This window comes from Neoarius graeffei, chromosome 20 (assembly GCF_027579695.1).
Source record: "Neoarius graeffei isolate fNeoGra1 chromosome 20, fNeoGra1.pri, whole genome shotgun sequence".
NCBI lineage: Eukaryota > Metazoa > Chordata > Actinopteri > Siluriformes > Ariidae > Neoarius > Neoarius graeffei.
The window spans coordinates 43,232,833-43,253,741 of NC_083588.1; the positions used below are offsets into that span (position 1 = coordinate 43,232,833).

General features: G+C 42.9%; 1 protein-coding gene across 3 annotated transcripts in view; it reads left to right on the forward strand.

Annotated features, from left to right (window-relative positions):
• Positions 1-20,909, forward strand: part of si:ch211-256e16.3 (kelch-like protein 20) — a 44,722-nt gene that overhangs the window by 2,665 nt on the left and 21,148 nt on the right. For 2 of the 3 annotated variants that reach the window (XM_060901751.1, XM_060901752.1), the window contains exons 2-4: positions 8,083-8,369; positions 9,671-9,997; positions 16,556-16,699. In XM_060901751.1, coding sequence (XP_060757734.1) covers positions 8,100-8,369; positions 9,671-9,997; positions 16,556-16,699 — 741 coding nt within the window. In that variant the 5' untranslated portion in view covers positions 8,083-8,099. The remainder of the gene's footprint in view (positions 1-8,082; positions 8,370-9,670; positions 9,998-16,555; positions 16,700-20,909) is intronic. The other variant, XM_060901754.1, reaches the window with a different exon arrangement.

The following is a 20,909-nucleotide window of genomic DNA, read 5'->3' on the forward strand; positions in this document are numbered from 1 at the left end:
ACAGCGTTTATGCAGAGTATATACACTAGGCGGCGTTTATGCAGAGTATATACACTAGGCGGCGTTTATGCAGAGTATATACACTAGGCGGCGTTTATGCAGAGTATATACACTAAACAGCGTTTATGCAGAGTATATACACTAAACGGCGTTTATGCAGAGTATATACACTAGGCGGCGTTTATGCAGAGTATATACACTAGGCGGCGTTTATGCAGAGTATATACACTAGGCGGCGTTTATGCAGAGTATATACACTAGGCGGCGTTTATGCAGAGTATATACACTAGGCGGCGTTTATGCAGAGTATATACACTAGGCGGCGTTTATGCAGAGTATATACACTAGGCGGCGTTTATGCAGAGTATATACACTAAACAGCGTTTATGTAGAGTATATACACTAAACAGCGTTTATGCAGAGTATATACACTAGGCGGCGTTTATGCAGAGTATATACACTAAACAGCGTTTATGCAGAGTATATACACTAGGCGGCGTTTATGCAGAGTATATACACTAGGCGGCGTTTATGCAGAGTATATACACTAGGCGGCGTTTATGCAGAGTATATACACTAGGCGGCGTTTATGCAGAGTATATACACTAGGCGGCGTTTATGCAGAGTATATACACTAGGCGGCGTTTATGCAGAGTATATACACTAGGCGGCGTTTATGCAGAGTATATACACTAGGCGGCGTTTATGCAGAGTATATACACTAAACAGCGTTTATGCAGAGTATATACACTAAACAGCGTTTATGCAGAGTATATACACTAGGCGGCGTTTATGCAGAGTATATACACTAAACAGCGTTTATGCAGAGTATATACACTAAACAGCGTTTATGCAGAGTATATACACTAGGCGGCGTTTATGCAGAGTATATACACTAAACAGCGTTTATGCAGAGTATATACACTAAACAGCGTTTATGCAGAGTATATACACTAGGCGGCGTTTATGCAGAGTATATACACTAGGCGGCGTTTATGCAGAGTATATACACTAGGCGGCGTTTATGCAGAGTATATACACTAAACAGCGTTTATGCAGAGTATATACACTAAACAGCGTTTATGCAGAGTATATACACTAGGCGGCGTTTATGCAGAGTATATACACTAAACAGCGTTTATGCAGAGTATATACACTAGGCGGCGTTTATGCAGAGTATATACACTAAACAGCGTTTATGCAGAGTATATACACTAGGCGGCGTTTATGCAGAGTATATACACTAGGCGGCGTTTATGCAGAGTATATACACTAGGCGGCGTTTATGCAGAGTATATACACTAGGCGGCGTTTATGCAGAGTATATACACTAGGCGGCGTTTATGCAGAGTATATACACTAGGCGGCGTTTATGCAGAGTATATACACTAAACAGCGTTTATGCAGAGTATATACACTAAACAGCGTTTATGCAGAGTATATACACTAGGCGGCGTTTATGCAGAGTATATACACTAAACAGCGTTTATGCAGAGTATATACACTAAACAGCGTTTATGCAGAGTATATACACTAGGCGGCGTTTATGCAGAGTATATACACTAGGCGGCGTTTATGCAGAGTATATACACTAGGCGGCGTTTATGCAGAGTATATACACTAAACAGCGTTTATGCAGAGTATATACACTAAACAGCGTTTATGCAGAGTATATACACTAGGCGGCGTTTATGCAGAGTATATACACTAAACAGCGTTTATGCAGAGTATATACACTAGGCGGCGTTTATGCAGAGTATATACACTAAACAGCGTTTATGCAGAGTATATACACTAGGCGGCGTTTATGCAGAGTATATACACTAGGCGGCGTTTATGCAGAGTATATACACTAAACAGCGTTTATGCAGAGTATATACACTAGGCGGCGTTTATGCAGAGTATATACACTAGGCGGCGTTTATGCAGAGTATATACACTAGGCGGCGTTTATGCAGAGTATATACACTAAACAGCGTTTATGCAGAGTATATACACTAAACGGCGTTTATGCAGAGTATATACACTAGGCGGCGTTTATGCAGAGTATATACACTAGGCGGCGTTTATGCAGAGTATATACACTAGGCGGCGTTTATGCAGAGTATATACACTAGGCGGCGTTTATGCAGAGTATATACACTAGGCGGCGTTTATGCAGAGTATATACACTAGGCGGCGTTTATGCAGAGTATATACACTAGGCGGCGTTTATGCAGAGTATATACACTAGGCGGCGTTTATGCAGAGTATATACACTAGGCGGCGTTTATGCAGAGTATATACACTAGGCGGCGTTTATGCAGAGTATATACACTAGGCGGCGTTTATGCAGAGTATATACACTAGGCGGCGTTTATGCAGAGTATATACACTAGGCGGCGTTTATGCAGAGTATATACACTAGGCGGCGTTTATGCAGAGTATATACACTAGGCGGCGTTTATGCAGAGTATATACACTAGGCGGCGTTTATGCAGAGTATATACACTAGGCGGCGTTTATGCAGAGTATATACACTAGGCGGCGTTTATGCAGAGTATATACACTAGGCGGCGTTTACGCAGAGCATGGGTCGGCAACCCTAGGTACGCGTGCCACAACTGGCACACCGAGGAATTTCCAGTGGCACACTGACGATGATACACAAACCTAATTATTCAACACATTTAAAAATGTTCAAACATCATCTTGACCTGTCATTGGCTGTTGCATGGTGGGCCTGCTCTTTTACCATGACTACACAACAATATAGCGCCCCCCTCCCAGTGTTGCCAGATTCTGCTGACGTTTTCCAGCCCAAAATATGTTCAAAACCCGCCAAAATACACTTTAAACCACCCAATCTGGCAACACTTCCCCCTCCTCATATTTCTCATGAGACGGGCCCACTTGATGCAGCAGTTGCGCTAAGATGGCAAAGAAGCCGACAGTTCGGACTTTCCTCTCCTCGTGGACCAAAGAATATGGGTTCGTTTCTCAGAGGGACCGTGCTGTGTGCACGTTGTGTTTTGGAAGTGTTGTGTGTCGAACATCCAGTGTTAAACGTCATTTCGAGGCAAAGCACGAAAAGACTTTCAAAGATCAGGCAGATAGGGACGAGTCAATCTCACGCACAGTGTGCAGATATGGGAAGCAAGCCCACACTTTAAAAGGCTTTGCCTCAGCTAAAAACAATGCCACTGAAGCTAGCTATGTAATTTCTCACTGCATAGCTAAACATGGAAAGCCATTCACAGACGGTGAATACTTTAAAGGTGCCCTTCCACCAAAAACGTTTAATACTGGCTCTTTTTGAAATACCATAGTTCACTCTGAGTTGCATGCTGCATGCGAAAATGTAATTCTACTCCCATTCCCTGTATTAGCTTCTGAAAGAAACTGGTCGGAAAAACGAGCGAATCTGAAAAAGCCCTACGAACTTGCGTCACTTCGAAAATTAGTATTCGTGGCCTCGCCCACCTTGGCTTGCGACCGTCCACGGGAAGAGAGTTCAGATTTCAGCGTGAGGAGAGATAGCAGAGCCCATCTCGCCAGTAGCTAACAAAGAGGACCTAACAGCAAGCTGAAAACGTGTCTGAACAAGTTCGTGCCTGTGTTATTTGTGGCAGTAATACATCAACATTGCATGTTTGGGGAGGCTGGGACCTCCCCTGCGCGAGTTACGAGCGTTCAAAGTAGGGATGGCGAAAACTAAAAAAAATCTTGACCGACCACCGAGCCTCATTAGCCGGTTAAAGTCGGTTAACCTATGAGTTTAAACAGGGATGCAAACGGCACGCCTTTTTCACGGCTCGTGCAGATCCGATTTTTTTTTTTTTTTAGGGGGGGCGTTGGAGTGTCTGAATAATTTCATCAGAGTAAATTCTGTATTAAAATTACTACATAAGCAAATGCCGTTACAGTCCATGAAAAAGCCGTGAAAAAGTCGGCATCTGTGCCTTTAGTTTGTGTGGCGAGTTGTGATCTGCAATAACATGCATTGTTGGCTACAGACCGAAACATACGTTCAGAATGCACTGGCCAAGGCAGGACTAAACTCCATGTGCCTTCTAATAATAATTAAAAAAAAAAAAAAAACAGAATATTAATTTGTAAGCTAAAAAGCCTGTGTCTACACTTTTTTTTTTTCTTTCGCCGAGTGGCAGCTGTGTTCAACTGGGGCGGGACATGACTGAATGGGTGTTTCTGATTTGTCAGCTGTCTTTAACTGGGGCGGGAGGGCGGGACATGACTGAATGGGCGTTTCTGATTTGTCAGCTGTCTTTAACTGGGGCGGGAGGGCGGGATATGACTGAATGGGTATTTCTGATTTGTCAGCTGTCGTCCTTACACCGCATGGCATGCCCCAAGCGTTTACAAACACAGAATTCCAGGTTCTCCGCTCCAAAATCAGCAGCTTCAAAACGATTGATTTTTTTTTTTTTTTTTTCACCGACAACCCAAAAAAATTAACCGGTTGACGTTGATTCGGTCAACCACCGGTCAAACAGTCATCGGTTAACATCCCTAGTTCAAAGTCGGGCTGGAGCCGCCGACAGAAACGAAACCTAAGCGGAGCAACGTTGCAAGATAGAAGAGCTGAAGAAGAAATGGTTGGAATTTATCTTTGGAACGCCACCAGCGAAGTATAATGCAGCGTTAGTACTGTGTTCTGATCATTTCAACCACAGTGACTTTTCAAACTTTGGCGCCTTCAGTTGTGGTTTTGCTTCGAGGTTGTTTTTAATACTTGGATCTGTAGTCAAGACGATCGACCACCAGCTCACAAGCTGGAAGTAAAACATGAACTTTTTGTTCGAAGGTTTTTGTTACAAAATAGCATGTTCATATTCTCCACGTTAGCATGCATGACATGGTCACAAGCTAGGCAGGGATGAGAGTTTCCCGCTTTTCGGCGGATTTCCACTTTTTCTAAGTAAAAAACGACCTTTTTATATTATGCCAAATCCGTTGAGAAATTTTTTTTAATTAATTTCGGGGGTTTGGGGTATGTTCCTTCATGCTGTTCAAACTTTATTAACTCCAACGATGTTTACACATTATTTGTAAGTCGCCATCTTTAGTCTCGTTTAAATCTCGTTGAATGTGATGTAAAATTCGTGTTCTCTATATTGTTATTGGTCAAAACATCGATGTCGAGACCATAATAGCCAATCAAAACAGTTTTTACAAAGACACCCACATCCGCTTGTTCTGACCCACTGGAGGTGGCGTCACAGTGCTGTTAGCCAATCAGAGGTAAGATGTTTACATGTCATGAATATTAATGAGTAAGAGCTGAAATCCTGTCGTTCTCCCGCCACCCACTCCTCCACCAAACTAGAACAGCCTGAAACAGGAGAACCACAGCATTTTTTTCACCAAAACCGGCTCACAGGGCGTTCATTCATACTAGAGACCACCACACAATTAATGAAAAAACGATGCAATGAGTCGCCAGGTTATTTGACTACTCTTCTTGGCAGAATTGGTAGAGTTCATTTAAATTGGTTGGCTTCCTGAGACGGACCTGGCGTTTAAGAGTAGTCCACAAATTTTTCAATAAGTTGGGGCTTTGGGTAGGCCATTTCAGAAGCTTAAATATTAGCCTGCTTTATCCATTCTAAAACCAGTTTTGATGTGTGTTTGGGATCATTGTCCTGTTGGAACACCCAATTGTGTCCAAGTTTCAACCGTCTAGCTGTTGATTTGAGGTGAAGTTGAAGAATTTGGAGGTAGTCGTCCTTCATTATTCCATCCACTTTGTGCAATGCACCAGTACCACTGGCAGCAAAACAGCCCCAGAGCATGATGCTCCCACCACCATGCTTGACAGTTGATACAGTGTTCTTAGGTTTGAAAGCCTCACCTTTACTTCTCCAAACATACCTCTTGTCATTGTGGCTAAATAGCTCAATCTTTGTCTCGTCTGACCATAAAACTTTTCTCCAGAAGGTATTTGGCTTGTCCACGTGGGCAAATGCAAATTTCAGTCAAGCTTGAAGGTGTCAATTTTGGAGCAAAGGCTTCTTTCTTGGTCAGCGCCCTCTCAGTCCATGGCGATGTAAAACTGGCTTCACTGTGGACAGTGATACTGGTGTTCCAGCAGTTTCCAGTTCATGGCAGGCTTGAGCCTTGGTGGTTCCTGGGTTGTTCCTGAACATCCTAACCAATTTCCTCTCATCTGAGGGTGACCGTTTGGGTCTTTTTCCAGACCTTGCCAAAATGGTGACACATCTGAAAAACTTGAACTTAGAATTGTTTGAACTGATGATCTTGGAATCTGCACTTGTTTAGAAATGGCCCCAAGAGACCTTCCTAACTTGTGTAAATCTACAATTCTCCTTTTTAGCTCTTCACCGAGTTCCTTGGACTTTCCCATGGTTCTGAGTATTGGTCAATCCAAGGAGTGCTGTCAAACAAATTCCTTTTTATGCTGGCAGAGAGAAACTACCAGTTGTAATCAATCATGATCAGTAAGGAGAAGTTAATAGGCCTTGGCCTCGTCAAGTTAAGCCATTGTAGAACCTTCAGCACCACTTATTAACAGATTTAAGTGTATGGTTGTATATATTTGAGCCTGTATGTATAATTTTCTCTAATCCTGTGTGGATTAGAGAAAATCCAAGATAAATTCAAACTTCTGCACACAATTCTTGTTTTTGGAAGTCGTTAAAGATGCATGCTGTACAATCATTCCACCCTGGAAAAAGAGCAGTTCAAGGAAATCATTAACAGCCCAAAATTACCATGACATTCATGTCCATGATGAGTGTATGTATACTTCTGACCACAACTGTATATAGAGTATGTACAAAATTGTAATAGAAAGTATATACTAAGCAGTTATATACTGTAGAGCAGGGCTTTTCAAAGTGTGGGGCGCGCCTCCCCTAGGGGGCGCCAGAGTTCTTCAGGGGGGGCGTAACGTGAGGAAAAATCTCATCTCATGATCTCTAGCCGCTTTATCCTGTTCTACAGGGTCGCAGGCAAGCTGGAGCCTATCCCAGCTGACTACGGGCGAAAGGCGGGGTACACCCTGGACAAGTCACCAGGTCATCACAGGGCTGACACATAGACACAGACAACCATTCACACTCACATTCACACCTACGGTCAATTTAGAGTCACCAGTTAACCTAACCTGCATGTCTTTGGACTGTGGGGGAAACCGGAGCACCCGGAGGAAACCCACGCGGACACGGGGAGAACATGCAAACTCTACACAGAAAGGCCCTCGTCGGCCACGGGGCTCGAACCTGGACCTTCTTGCTGTGAGGCGACAGCGCTAACCACTACACCACCGTGCCGCCTCGTGAGGAAAAATAAACCAGAATAAGTTACTATTGCGGACATTTAGCGAACTTCAGCTAGCCTTTGCCAGAGACAAAATGGATCGATTTTTAGTACCTAAAGCTACAGTGAGTGAGGAGACAGAGTCTGGGCCAAGCAAAAAAAAAAAGAAGGAAGTATGACCACGATTATTTAAAGTTTGGATTTTCATGGACTGGATCTGAAGATGCTCCACTGCCACAGTGTGTTGTCTGCCAAGAGGTGCTAGCTAACGATGCTATGAGATGTTTAAAACGTGTAAAACAAGATGTTTTTACAAAAAAGCACAGATGTTTAAAATGTGTAAGAAAAAATAAAAATGTGTACAACAACCATTTTTTTTTTAAATACAAATGGAACATTAAGTATAACAACAACAAAAATTGTAAGGGGGGGGCGCTGTTGTTTATTTGTTCTCTGAAGGGGGGCTGACTCTCCCACACTTTGAAAACCCCTGCTGTAGAGTATATACTAAACAGTGTGATCTGTACTATTATGCATGCAAGATTGCTGCAATGAGCAATCACAGGCCTTGTTGTTTTGAACCTTTTTATATATTCAACATTTAGATTTATAAAAATAAATCTATACAGAGTAAAATATTTGTGGACAACTTTGGGCAGTACAATATCCATGAGCATTATTTAGACATGACTAATAGTCACATATCTAAAGGATGATGATTATTATTATTATTATTATTATTATTATTATTATACTACACATGATTTTTACATGACCTCAAACATTTTTGTCTTGCTGTTGTAGACTGCTCTAGTGACAAAATGGAAATCATGGCTGCAAATATGCTAACTAGCTCCCCTGCTCCAGCCACGCTGCCTCCATCGCCGTGTTTGGAGGATCCTGGTCCCCCACTCGGGACGTTGGACAGCGAAGATTACGTGTTCAACGAGCCTCGACATCCCAACAAGGTGCTGGAAGGCTTGAACAGCCTGAGGCTTAACAATGCCTTCTGCGATGTCACACTGTGCTGTGGAGGCCAGGAGTTCCCCTGTCATCGCATCGTTCTTGCCTCCTTCAGCTCTTACTTCCAAGTAAAGATCCATTCATGAAAGAAAACTTCATGTTTTATCATATGCCCCTTTTCCACCAAAGCAGTTCCAGGGTAGTCTGGCTAACGCGACAAAGCTCTGCGAGCTATTGGTCTGGCCAAGATATTAAGCCCAACTATTTCCCAGAGCCCGTGGTTGACCCGCCTCCCTGAAATGCCTCAGTTTGCTACTGGTCGAAGCCAGAAAAGGCTGTGACGAAGCTTAAACCAGTCACATCACTCTTTCCTCTGACGTATGCGACGCGACGGGGCTAACTGGTAGATTAAACTCTTACCGAAGCCGGTCGGGAGCAAGGCGAAAACGTCCTTCCTTTCAATAAATACCTCCAGGGCTGCTCTTTGCTCCGTTTTCAATGAGAACTTCCCGTTGAATGCTTTCAATACAGCTTCTATGCATAATAGATGCGGAAGCGTGAATGAAGCGCTTCCGGCATAGATTCTGTAAACAATCTATGGCTTCCGGTCGCAGTTCTACTACGTCAGTGCCTTGAACACGCCTCTACCCAGGGCCGTTGGAGATGCTCAAAGTTGATTGGTCCCCGATTTTTCGGGAGCTTGGAAGAGCTGGAGATAGCTTGCCTGGCCAGACTAAGCTCGCAACAGGCCCTCGTGTTGCGTCACACTTAGGATGGGCGGGCCCAGGCTAGTTCCAGGGCTGGTTCAGGGCCAGTGCTTAGTTTGGAACCGGGTTTTCTGTTTCCACTGACAAAGAACTGGCTCTGGGGCCAAAAACCGGTTCCAGGTTAGCACCAACTCTCTGCTGGGCCAGAGGAAAGAACCGCTTATGTCAGCGGGGGGGGTGGAGTTGTTAAGAACAATAACAAGACCGCGAAAGATCGCCACTTTTAAGCGACGAGAAGCAGCAGCTGTACAAACGCGAAGTCGTCCATTATTATTATTGTTGTTGTTGCTGCTGCTTCTGCTGCTTCTTCCGTGTTGTTTTTGCTTCGATATTTGCGCCAAGGTTTATGCAAACGTAGCAACGTAACTGACGTATACAGCGACGTAATGACGTGGCTTCCCTTAGCACCGCGAGCTATGGAAAAGCAAACTGGTTCTCAGCTGGCTCGCAAGTTGAACGAGTTGTGAACCAGCACCAGCCCCGAACCAGCCCTGGAACTGATTTGGTGGAAATGGGGTAAAAGTGTGTCTGTTTAACGGAGCACTTGAGAGTAAGCCGTGTGGGGCTGTTTGCTCTCCTAATTGGTGCTGCCTTTTTTGGGGGGAGGGGGGTTGTACGCAAACTGACAGAAATGTACAGCGTGACACTTTTTGATTTCCTAGGCTATGTTTTCCACTGACCTGATGGAGTCGCGGCAGGAACGAGTGGCCATCAATGGCGTGGAGCCCCAGATGATCGGCATGCTCGTCAACTATGCCTACACTGCCGAGGTGGTGATCTCCAAGGCCAACGTACAGGCCCTCCTGGCTGCAGCCAACCTGCTGGATGTCATGGCAGTGCGTGAGGCCTGCTGCAGGTTCATGGAGCGTCAGATGGACGAGATCAACTGTGTGGGCATCCACTGCTTTGCTGAGGCTCACTCGTGTAAAGAGCTAGAGCGTCGCAGCATGGAGTACATCCAGCAGCACTTCAGCACTGTGTGCAAACAGGTGAGGTCATTTCCTTCTTCGTTTATATTTTTTCCACCCCATCCAAAACAAATGCGCAACTCGCAATGTATATGTAGCTTCACCAAAGGCAGCGGGTTCAAAAACTCAAGCCTCATCGTTGTTTGCAATTAATTCTGCAGGACGCAAAGGGCTGTAAAAATGACAAACCATTCCTTTAACGTGTAAATTGCAAAAGAGTTAGTTGTCAGCAGGCACAATCGATTCACTCCTGACCAGTGTTGGGCACGTTACTTTCAAAAAGTAATTAGTTATAGTTACTAGTTACTTTTCCCAAAAAGTAACTGAGTTAGTAACGGAGTTACTTTGTCATGAAAGTAACTAATTACCAGGGAAAGTAATTATTCCGTTACATTTTGTTCCCCCTCAAAAAAAATCAAATTCAATTAGTGTAATCATAATAAAAGTGAATGTTAAATGTGTTTAATGACTGAAATGGACACTTAACAGAACCAATTAGTAATGTTATCTACACTATATTAATATTTTTGTGGGACAATGTGAGATAAGACATCTATCAAATGTAATATATTTTTGTAGTTATTAAAATTATGTTACTAATTACTGGCCACTGACGAGGACAAACGCTTTGTTCCTCGACATAATGTGCATTGCATGTAAACACCCTTGCCTTTTATTTCAAGTAATGAAAAGTCCTGGCTGTATTTCCAGTGTGAAAGCGCAGTGCTGGGCTGACCGCTCGCCATCGCTGGGTCTTCCGATTGAAAGACCACGCAGTAGTGCAGTAGGCGTGGCCTACCTACGTACGTTGTCCAAATCTACTCTGATTGGCTTACTGTGCCGTTGTCTCGTGTCTCCCCGCCCCACACTAAAGCAGAGTAAAGAAAGGCTGAACGAGCGGCGTGCCAGATGAAAACAGCTTTAATAAAGTAACGCATAGTATTTTATTGTAAGTAACGGGAACGGCGTTATAACGATGTAAAAAGTAATCAGTTAGATTACTCGTTACTAAAAAAAGTAACGCCGTTAGTAACGCCGTTATTTCTAACGCCGTTATTCCCATCACTGCTCCTGACACTAAAGTTCTGATATCAGGGGGTTGGGGGTGTCGTCATTTCGTTGCCCTGGAAATAATGAGAGCAAATGATGTTATAAACACCATTAAAATAGATTATCTATGCACTGTGGATGTCCTTGGCTGCTGAAGGACTTGACCTTGGATGATGAGCTATGCTCCCAAAGAGAGAAGTAAAGCTTATTAAATCCTTCATGGTGCTATTTTTATGCTGCTTATTATAAACTCCCAGATCTCACTGTGTTGATGGAAAAGAGGCGAACTACAATGTCTTTGTCACATGTAAAGAAATCCTGTGCAGTGAAGACGCTTTGAAAATAATGAAATGAAAAGTAATTAAATCTACAGTACTGTGCAAAAGTCTTAGTCTTTTTTTCCATACAAACTTTATAGATTTCTATTTTATGACTTCTACATTAGGGGCGGCACGGTGGTGTAGTGGTTAGCGCTGTCGCCTCACAGCAAGAAGGTCCGGGTTCGAGCCCCGTGGCCGGCGAGGGCCTTTCTGTGCGGAGTTTGCATGTTCTCTCCGTGTCCGCGTGGGTTTCCTCCGGGTGCTCCGGTTTCCCCCACAGTCCAAAGACATGCAGGTTAGGTTAACTGGTGACTCTAAATTGACCATAGGTGTGAATGTGAGTGTGAATGGTTGTCTGTGTCTATGGCTACATCCACACGACAACGGCAGCGAGATTTTATTTTATTTTTTAAATATCGCGTCCACATGGGCAACGGATCAGTAAAATATCAGGTTCATATGGCAACGCAACGCTTGCTGAAAACGATGCAATACACATGCCACACCTCTACGTGCGCTGTAAGACGGTCCCATCGGAGACACCAGAACAATAGAAGTAGACGCATGCGCATAACTGCGCATGCGCACAGTGACTATCCCTGTCTCTGTCACACGCACACACTTTCTCACTCCCTATCCTATGGATATAGTCCCTTTAAATCATGTGCTCGTTTTTTGAATGGAGACGCAGAAAGAGGAATGAATGGGGGTAGATGGAAGCCGGTAAGCCAACATTCGGATATCCTCCAGAATTCTTTAATGGTCCAGAATAAATTGAATGCTACATGTTGATGGATTACTTTGTTCTTCTACGCCCTTTTTGAGGAATGTATTGTCGGACTTAAACCAACATCTGAAGAGGTGAGATCGCTCCTTTTTTTTTTTTTTTTCCCCCTACTTTTGCTGGCGGGATTGACTCTGCCCTAAGGGCTATTCTTTCACACTCGCAGTGAAAATATTTTGTAAGCGCGTTTCATGAACCATGTTATAGGATTTGTTGACAACTCGCATCAAGTTCGTTACACTTCTACCCGGCGTGAAGCACTCAGTCATGTGGTTGTGACGTCATCGTAAACAAATCTGTTCTACTCATCCAGACGACTTCGCAACGGCTCCGTTGCCAGATTTTTTTTTCACTCTGGAACCCGTTCTCAAAAGATTTCGTTTTGGGGCACCCAAAACGCCGGTGCCGAAACGATAAACAATTTTATCAGATTCACCTGAATCCGTTGCCGTATGGACAGGGCCTATGTGTCAGCTCTGTGATGACCTGGCGACTTGTCCAGGGTGTACCCCGCCTTTCGCCCGTAGTCAGCTGGGATAGGCTCCAGCTTGCCTGCGACCCTGTAGAACAGGATAAAGCGGCTACAGATGCAGATGAGACTTCTACATTAGTCAGTCCAAAAACATTTTAGAGTCCAAACGTTCGTTTTCTAGCACAAAATGAAAAAATGTTTGTATCTGAGCAGCATATTACATAAGAGAGCACTTTTCAGATGAAAAAAGAAAACATAATGAAGGCTGCTGGGTTTTGGTGCAAAATGAAGATGCGAGTGTGACAGTCAAAGTGTCCAGAAGAACCGTGGCTGGTTCTGTGAGATGCTCAGTAAAGCCTCCAGCTCATTTCCTTATCAAACTGCACTCACTGTACCGGAGACTACTTTTTTTTTTTTTTATGCAAAGGGTCGTCTCAGACCAAATATTGATTTTGTTTCATTTATGATGACTTACTGCTGTTTACAGTATTTTTAATGTTGAAACATTTCATTATTTTTAAGCCATTTTTGTTCTATGGAGCACTTGCATGTGACGTCACAGCCAATCCAGATTGTGACAGACGCCATCTTGTCGGTCAAACGACATATTTCCGCCTTCTACTTCTGCTTCTACTTCTACCTTTTCTTCTGGAAAACCCTACTATGTACAATTCTACTACAACGGCTGCGGCTACAAGCTCTCCCTACCTGTGCACGTTTTTTATGTTTTTTGTGTGTATTTTTGCGTGTTGTTCATCTGTACCGGACTTCAATATCCACTACAACCGTATGGACTTACTGGACATTGGTTTCCAGCAGAAAATGACAGTTTGTAGCGATTTCCATCGCATGCACAATGTTCCGGACGAGATAGTGAGACCAGCGGGGTCTCCGTGGATTGTTATCGGAAGCAAAGCGAAGGAGGCGGCGCCGGGAGCGGAAGCAAAAGCGAGGCTGCAGAGCCGGCCTGTTGACTAAGCTCAGAAAACAGCCACTCAAATCTCCACTGCTAAGCCTCTACCTCTCCAACGCCAGATCCATGTAAACAAGACGGACGATTTGGAATTACAGCTGGAATTACCTTATTCTATTCTATAATCGGCTGGTCAGTGCTATACTCAATACTTAAGTGACTTACCCGTGCAATGAGGATTATTTTCTTGTTTACAAAATGCCGTGGCTGACAAATCCTGAATTTCTGTAAAGATAACTGTCCAGAGATTTATAGGCACGCAGTGCTTCACCACTGAACAGCGAGGGAAAGTTAATGAGGTAATTATACACGTCTGGGTATTCCGTTGGCAGTTCAAAATCCACTGACACGGTCGTGAAAACTCCGTCCGGTAAGCCATAAGGGTCACTAATCTGTAGGTCGTTTATTTTAGACATATATCTAGTTATTTGTTCATTAGAAAAATGAGCCGTGTAGTCCGTCGGTTGAAATTGATCCATTCTGTACACGAGTGCAGTAGTATTCAGCGGTGTTTTTGACCGACAAGATGGCGGCTGTGTACTTTCCGGTCACGTGACTGCAAGATCTCTATTCATGTTTTATTCCAGGCATCCCAGACGATGTACAGTTCTTCTCAATTGTTTGTTTTTGTGAATCCCAGACAGCCTTGATGATGTTTTTGTCTCAGAATTGCTCTGTCACTTACTTGTGTTAAAGGGGCTGACTCAGCCTTCCCAGAATCCAGTTTGTTGTCTTTGTTTACAGACCACTGCATTCTGAAAGCACCTGACTGCTCTTCTGTTTGCTTTTGGTGCATCAAAACCTCCACAAATTCACTATTAGTGATCCATTCGAAACCCATCTCAAGCTTTTTCTTCCTCTATGGATCATACGTGGAAGCTTTGAACAAAACACGCCTTCGCTGTTCTTTGCCTCACAGCCACCCGCAAGACGGCCAAGGCCGGTACGGGTTCAGAATAACCACATAAATGGAATGAGTCGGTCATAAAAGTTTAAAATACAGATACGTTGACAAAATATCTTCAATGTCATGTTACAGTTTAAGATCTCTGGCTGAGGATGTTGCCGAATGGTTCTGGATTGTTTATGGAATATCGCTAGCGCCAAAATTGGCGACTCACTACTTGGTGCAGAGAATTTTGTGGAGGGTGAGGGAGGCGGGCTCTTTAAAGCTAGACGACCTTTCGATTTCATAAAATCGGTGAAATTTAGTTCCCTCTGGAATTTGGTCATTGTGATATTTTGTGAGATATTACAGAAGTAAACATATCGGGCCATTCTGTGGCCGGGAAGTTATTTAATTTGAAGGGATTCCTGAGCAAATAATGTGCATGAAATCACAAGCTGTGCACAGTCAAGCAGACCGAGGAAGTCCATGTATGCGTTTTACCTTTTTCTTCTTCTTTTGGGTTTTACGGCAGCTGGCATCCAGTGTTGCATTACTGCCATCTACAGGTTTACCTTTGACTGTGCACTGACACTTGGATCATTCTGTCGCTAACCGAACAGCTGATCACACCGAGGTGCTCGCTGACCGCCGATATTTATTACTTCGGTCCTGCATTTCCTTTCCTTCACAACATAACGTCTTTTCTTCTCGCTTTCCGTTACTGTAGTCGGTCTTTCATGTTTTATTCGCACACTCACGCCCTCCATTGTTCTCTCCTGTTTCAAATTTGTATCCCACAATCAGGGCTTTGAACCGGTTCAAGGAACGAAAACGAAAACCGGGAAGTTTTTCTATTTCACATGGAACAGAAACCAGAAACTTTATTATTTTTTATGTTCCGGAACAGAAACGCTTATTAAAAATAATGGTAACCGGTTAATACCGATTTTTATTTCGTTCCTCAAAGTTTCCGTAGCCTACAAATAAAAAAGTCATTCTTCTCCTGCGCAAGTTTCTATGACCCGCTGGGGTTCACTTCCTGTGTGACGTTCGCTGACTGAATGGAGAGAGCGGGAGGGTGGACTACTATCACGTCTCCACATCTTAAATAAGAGGTAAATATTGCAGTCTATCGTCATTCAAAAACGTCAATTTCAAACACGATATCAATATATTTGTCCACGTTAATGAGAGGCTCGCGAACATTAAATTACGTTAACCTCTGTTAGCCTATCAATGCATAGGGCCTGACTCGCCTTTGGTAACACACTAAACGAATTATCTTTCATTTTTGGCACTTTTTCTGTTTGTGTAGATGGGAAGACCTACTGAGAATCCAAATTGCCAACATTTGAAATAATAATTGTTTTGAATTATTTCTTGTCTTATTTAATGAAGGTTGTAATAGAATTAGCCTACATTTGGCTTAAGCTGGATGAGACAGAGACATAATTTTATAGCCATTTGTTAAACAGCTGACAGGGAACGTAATTAACCGTTCCGGGAACGAAATTTTTTTGTTCTAACCGGTTCGGGAACGTCTATTTAATGGTGGAACCGGAAACGTTAAAATTCCGTTTCTGTTCGGAACGAACCAATAGGAAAAAAATTCTGGTTCAAAGCCCTGCCCACAATGCCTTGCGCAAACGGGGGAAGCCCACCACATGATGCATGATGTAGTATCTTGTATTGTGTCATGGTGAAGCAGGAAAAAATAGCGGAGAATTTAGGGCCACGTGGTTCTAAATTCATTAATTGTTCTATTTTAAAAAAACTAATAAAATTGGAAGTCTGTGATTTGAATTCAGTAGCTTTTGGTCCACTAAACAAAAATAATTGGGTGTCAGGGGGAATTCTTTTTCTGACCTAAACTTGAAAAATCTGAAAGGCAGTCTAGCTTAAATTTCTTTCCTGACATACAAACGTTTTCTGTAACATGACCTTTTTTGGGAAAGTGAATGTTTTGTAATTGAAACACAAAGCCAAAAAATAAAGACATGACTGGTGACCAGTACTGTGCGTGTTTAAATCGGTGTACATCACTGACTCATTTTTTCCCTTTGAACTTTAATCTGTGAACATTTAATGCAGGAGGAGTTCCTCTCACTGTGTGCTGATAAACTGACTGAGATCATCTCCAGTGATCATCTCCACGTGCCTCAGGAGGAGACTGTGTTTGAGGCAGCCATGCTGTGGTTGGAGAAGTGTGCTTCCCGCAGGCAGAGCTTTGAAAAGGTAAGCTAGGATCAGGAGCTCTTTAAATTTAAAGAGGGTGTGTGTATGGGTCCGTCTCAGAAACTGGTCTCTCATTTGGGACATTATGGTCAAAATTTTTTTTTCTAAATTTACTTTTTTTTTTTGCATTTACCTAACACGCTATGTTTCTTTTGTCATGTTTAATAAGAATAAAGATAGCATCTTGCTTTATCTGGCCTCCACTGTGGAAAATGTTTTTGATTACAATTCAAACGCTTTTGTAAAATTGATTTACATATAAAATAACTCCATCATGAAGAATTAAAGCCCCTCCTTCACAGATGAGTGAAAATATTGAATAAATTTCCTCTTTTTGATTGCTTGGGTTAAAAATGCCAAGTTATGATGACTGAATTGATTATTCACTTAAATATGAGTAATATGATACATTTTGGGTATTTGATATGGCGAAATAGGACACAATGGAAAAATCAAGTACACACCTGAAAGATGAGAATAACGGCGGTGGTAAAAGAACAGCGACTGTACCGGCTGAAGGTCGCGCGGGTCTCTGCTGCGGCGCGCGAGCAACGGGACATCACTACCGCACCGGACGGAGCGTGAGGCGGGGGCGGGGCAAAATGACTGGCCATAGATTCTATCAAAAGTTCGATCTAAATTGACTGTGGTTGCAAAATATTGGCCAAAAATACACAAACACTACGAAATATGAAAGTAAGATGAAAAAGAAACATTCTATTGCCTTATACTGCAAGACTAAAACAAAATAAACCTGTCAAAACTCACCTTTTCAGCGATAACGTCCGAACAGATCACCTGCGTAACAGAGAGGCCATGAATGGAAGCACGATCAACTTCTAACTGTTGGAGTGGAAAATTCCATTCTACACATGCAAATTGTTAATGTGTGTCCTTCCCCGCACACAAATAACACGCGACGGTAAAAAATAGACCACAACTCATTTTATAGCTCAGAAATTCATACAAGACCAGCTACCATCGTAACATATTCTGTAAGAAACATATTCTATACCTAACTTTCAGCTTTCGTTTTAAAAAACAAAATCGCAGATTTATAACTAAAGTTTTATATGGCGTAGTGATTTTAAGTTGCTACTTTTGGTGAGGTAGTGACCTCGACCCTGAGGCTTTCCGTTTAGATCAAAACACACGATCGTATTGGTTTTGGATCTGCGGAAAATGGAGTTACAACGGAGATCAAATATTTTGCATGATGTTTTATGACGGTTATGATTATTCTGTGAGCGCACCAATCCTTAGGTGGATAAAGTTACAACTTAAAATACAATTAGTGATAACTGTAGACTTTTCAGTGGACTACAACCTTTTTAAGGGAATGCGATGTAGTCAACCCTTTATCATGTCCCAGATCAAGCCGCCATTTTTCCACAAATTTGCAGAATTTTTGCCAAATTCTGAATATTCACATCAAAGATTTAGTTTTATCTGTATTATTTCTTTCATCATTTTATTTCAAATTAAAACTAACATCACCATTCAAAACCGTATAGTTTATTGACTGTGAGTATATTTAGTGGGGTACCCCCACAGTACCTAGTCTGGTTAACACCAGACCATATCACAAGTGAAATATGGTCTGGAATCGCCTATTGAATTTCTCGTAGGGGAGGTGTGGTTTACGATTGTCAACGGCTGTTTATTGGACGTTGCGAATGTCTATCATTTGGCGTATACGTAGCCCATGGCCAATCATGGCAGTTGTACCCGGTGACGTAGTTAGAGCGACGAAGAGGCGAAGAAAGACTGAAACGCCAAACGCTGTTCTTTTTTTAAAACAAACTTTCGCTCTAAACTATTCAGAACAGTGTCTAAAGCTTGATTGAAAGTTTGGTTCGTATCGCTCGCCGCCATGTTAAATGTGATCCGTAAACAGTCCCAAATAAACTACAAGCTTCCGTTTGTCGAGTAGTACGTGTCACCGTCTTTCCACCCCTCCCCACTCTCTGATTGGCTCCCTAACTCAGGCGAGCCTTTAGACCATAGTTTCCATGCTGTCTTTTCAGATCGGAACGATTGTGCAAAGCAGCATGGGATTTCCCAGGCCACACAGTACCCAGTTTCTGTGACAGACCCATATATATACTGCATGTATGCTTATGTGTCTCATACGCTACGTTCACACTGCAAGGCTTAATGCTCAATTCCGATTTTTTTGTGAAATCCGATTTCTTTGTGAGGTCGTTCACATTAACAAATATATGCGACTTGTATGTGATCCTCAGTATGAACGAAAAGCGACCTAAAAGTGTTCCGCATGCGCATTGCAGGATACGACGACGTCACACGCAGTGAGCATGGCCAGTGTTTACGGAAGTAAAACCGCCCGGTTGCGGTATGACTCATCCAATCTAGCTTGAATAGCTGCATCCCCCCAAATGGAAATCAGCTCCCTAACCTCTGCATCCTTCCATTGAGAAGATTCAGAACCTTCACAGCCCGAAGCGTCCCTCGCATTGATGTCATGCGCAGGGGCGCAGATACGTTTTTTTGAACTGGGGGGGACAAAAAACTGGGGGGGACAAAGCTGCCAGCAAACCAACCCCAACCCCGATATGCCTGTCAAACTTGTTGTGGGTTACTATAGCAACCAAGCTCGAGCTCGCAACCTGTGCAGTCTGCGCAGCTCAACCAACCGAATATCAGTCTTTGTTTTGTTTTATGTGAGTTGTTGCAACTATGTATACACTGCTGTGCACCTCAATAAACCGAATGGTAATTAGTCTTTTGATTTTTCCGTGAGGTTTGCCTTATGCAAAGAAAGACAGCATAGACGTTTTTTCCTCCCTATAAGTGGGGGGGACCGAATGAGGTGAATTTAAATCTGGGTGGGACGAATCCCACCCGTCCCCCCCTCTATCTGCGCCCGTGATTATGCGCCATAGTTGTTGTAACTTTTTTTTGAGAGACCCGCCGCCTACTTCAGCGCAGAATAGTGACGTTTGTGGCTTGTTGATGACGTGTAAGTCGGATGAATGCGACCTGGCGGTTCAGACTGAAGTCGCATATGAAAAGAGCGGATAGGAATCGGAATTAGGACCACATATCCAAACGGCCTGGGTCGGATTTGAAAAAATCGGATCTGTGTCGTTCATATTGTCAATAAAAGATCGGATACAGGTCACATATGGGCGAAAAGATCGGATTTGAGTCACTTCAGCCTGCAGTGTGAACGTAGCCTTAGTTACAGTTGTAGAAGATAATATCATGTACTCTGTTGTAATAGAGAGAGAGAGAGAGGAACACAAGTCAGACTTGGTGAATTTGCTCTTGGTTTTCTAGGAACAGTGTAGCGTCATCCTTCTGCCTGGAATTTATTATGTTAGCCTGTAGAGCTCCGTTTCATCTTGGAACTCGGTGAGAACATGTGGCAGATTGCCCAAACGTTGTTTATTTTGACGATGTTAGTCTGTGCAAGGTCATCTACTCCAGGCTTGGTTTACAGACAGCTGCACGATCATTTGTCTGCATATACAGTCACGGGGAAAGAAACACCCTCCTTCTGTTCTCCGTTTCTGTTTATCAGGGTCTAAAGAACAACTGTGTACTCCTCACCAACTTCTGTAAACAAACGAATAAATAATTTTAGATGGGCACAAAACATCCCACAACAGATTTCAGTATGCAATCAGGTTGTTGTTTTTTCCAGAAAATAAAACAACATTCGGAAACCGGATGGGAAGAAAAATAAGTACACTCTGTAATTCAGGAACATGTAGCCTAGCAACCTTTAGCAACAACAACTTATAAATGTTTTTTTCTGTAGAGTTTATCCGTTCTCAAATTCTGGCTCACACTTCTTTATGAAGTGTGATTTCAATGCGAGGAGATAATCAGAGTGAACTAATAAATGAAAGGGCTACAGATTTCTCAGGGGTTTAGCTCAACAGTCTCAGTTTATACCACAGCAGTGCTGAATTCTCATTTCCAGTTGGTTAGAATTTGTTGAACACCAGCTCTGATGGTAGGCAAGTCAGAGGTTTATATTATTGATATATATACAGTACTGTGCAAAAGTCATAAGCACCCTGTTGTTTTTTTTTCATACAAACTTTGTTATAGATTTCTATTTTACGACTTCTACATTATCGAGTCGGTACAAAAACATGCTAAAGTTCCAAACGTTCATTTTCCAGCACAAAATCAAGTGTTGGAGAAAAAAATTGTTGTATCTGAGCAGCATATTACA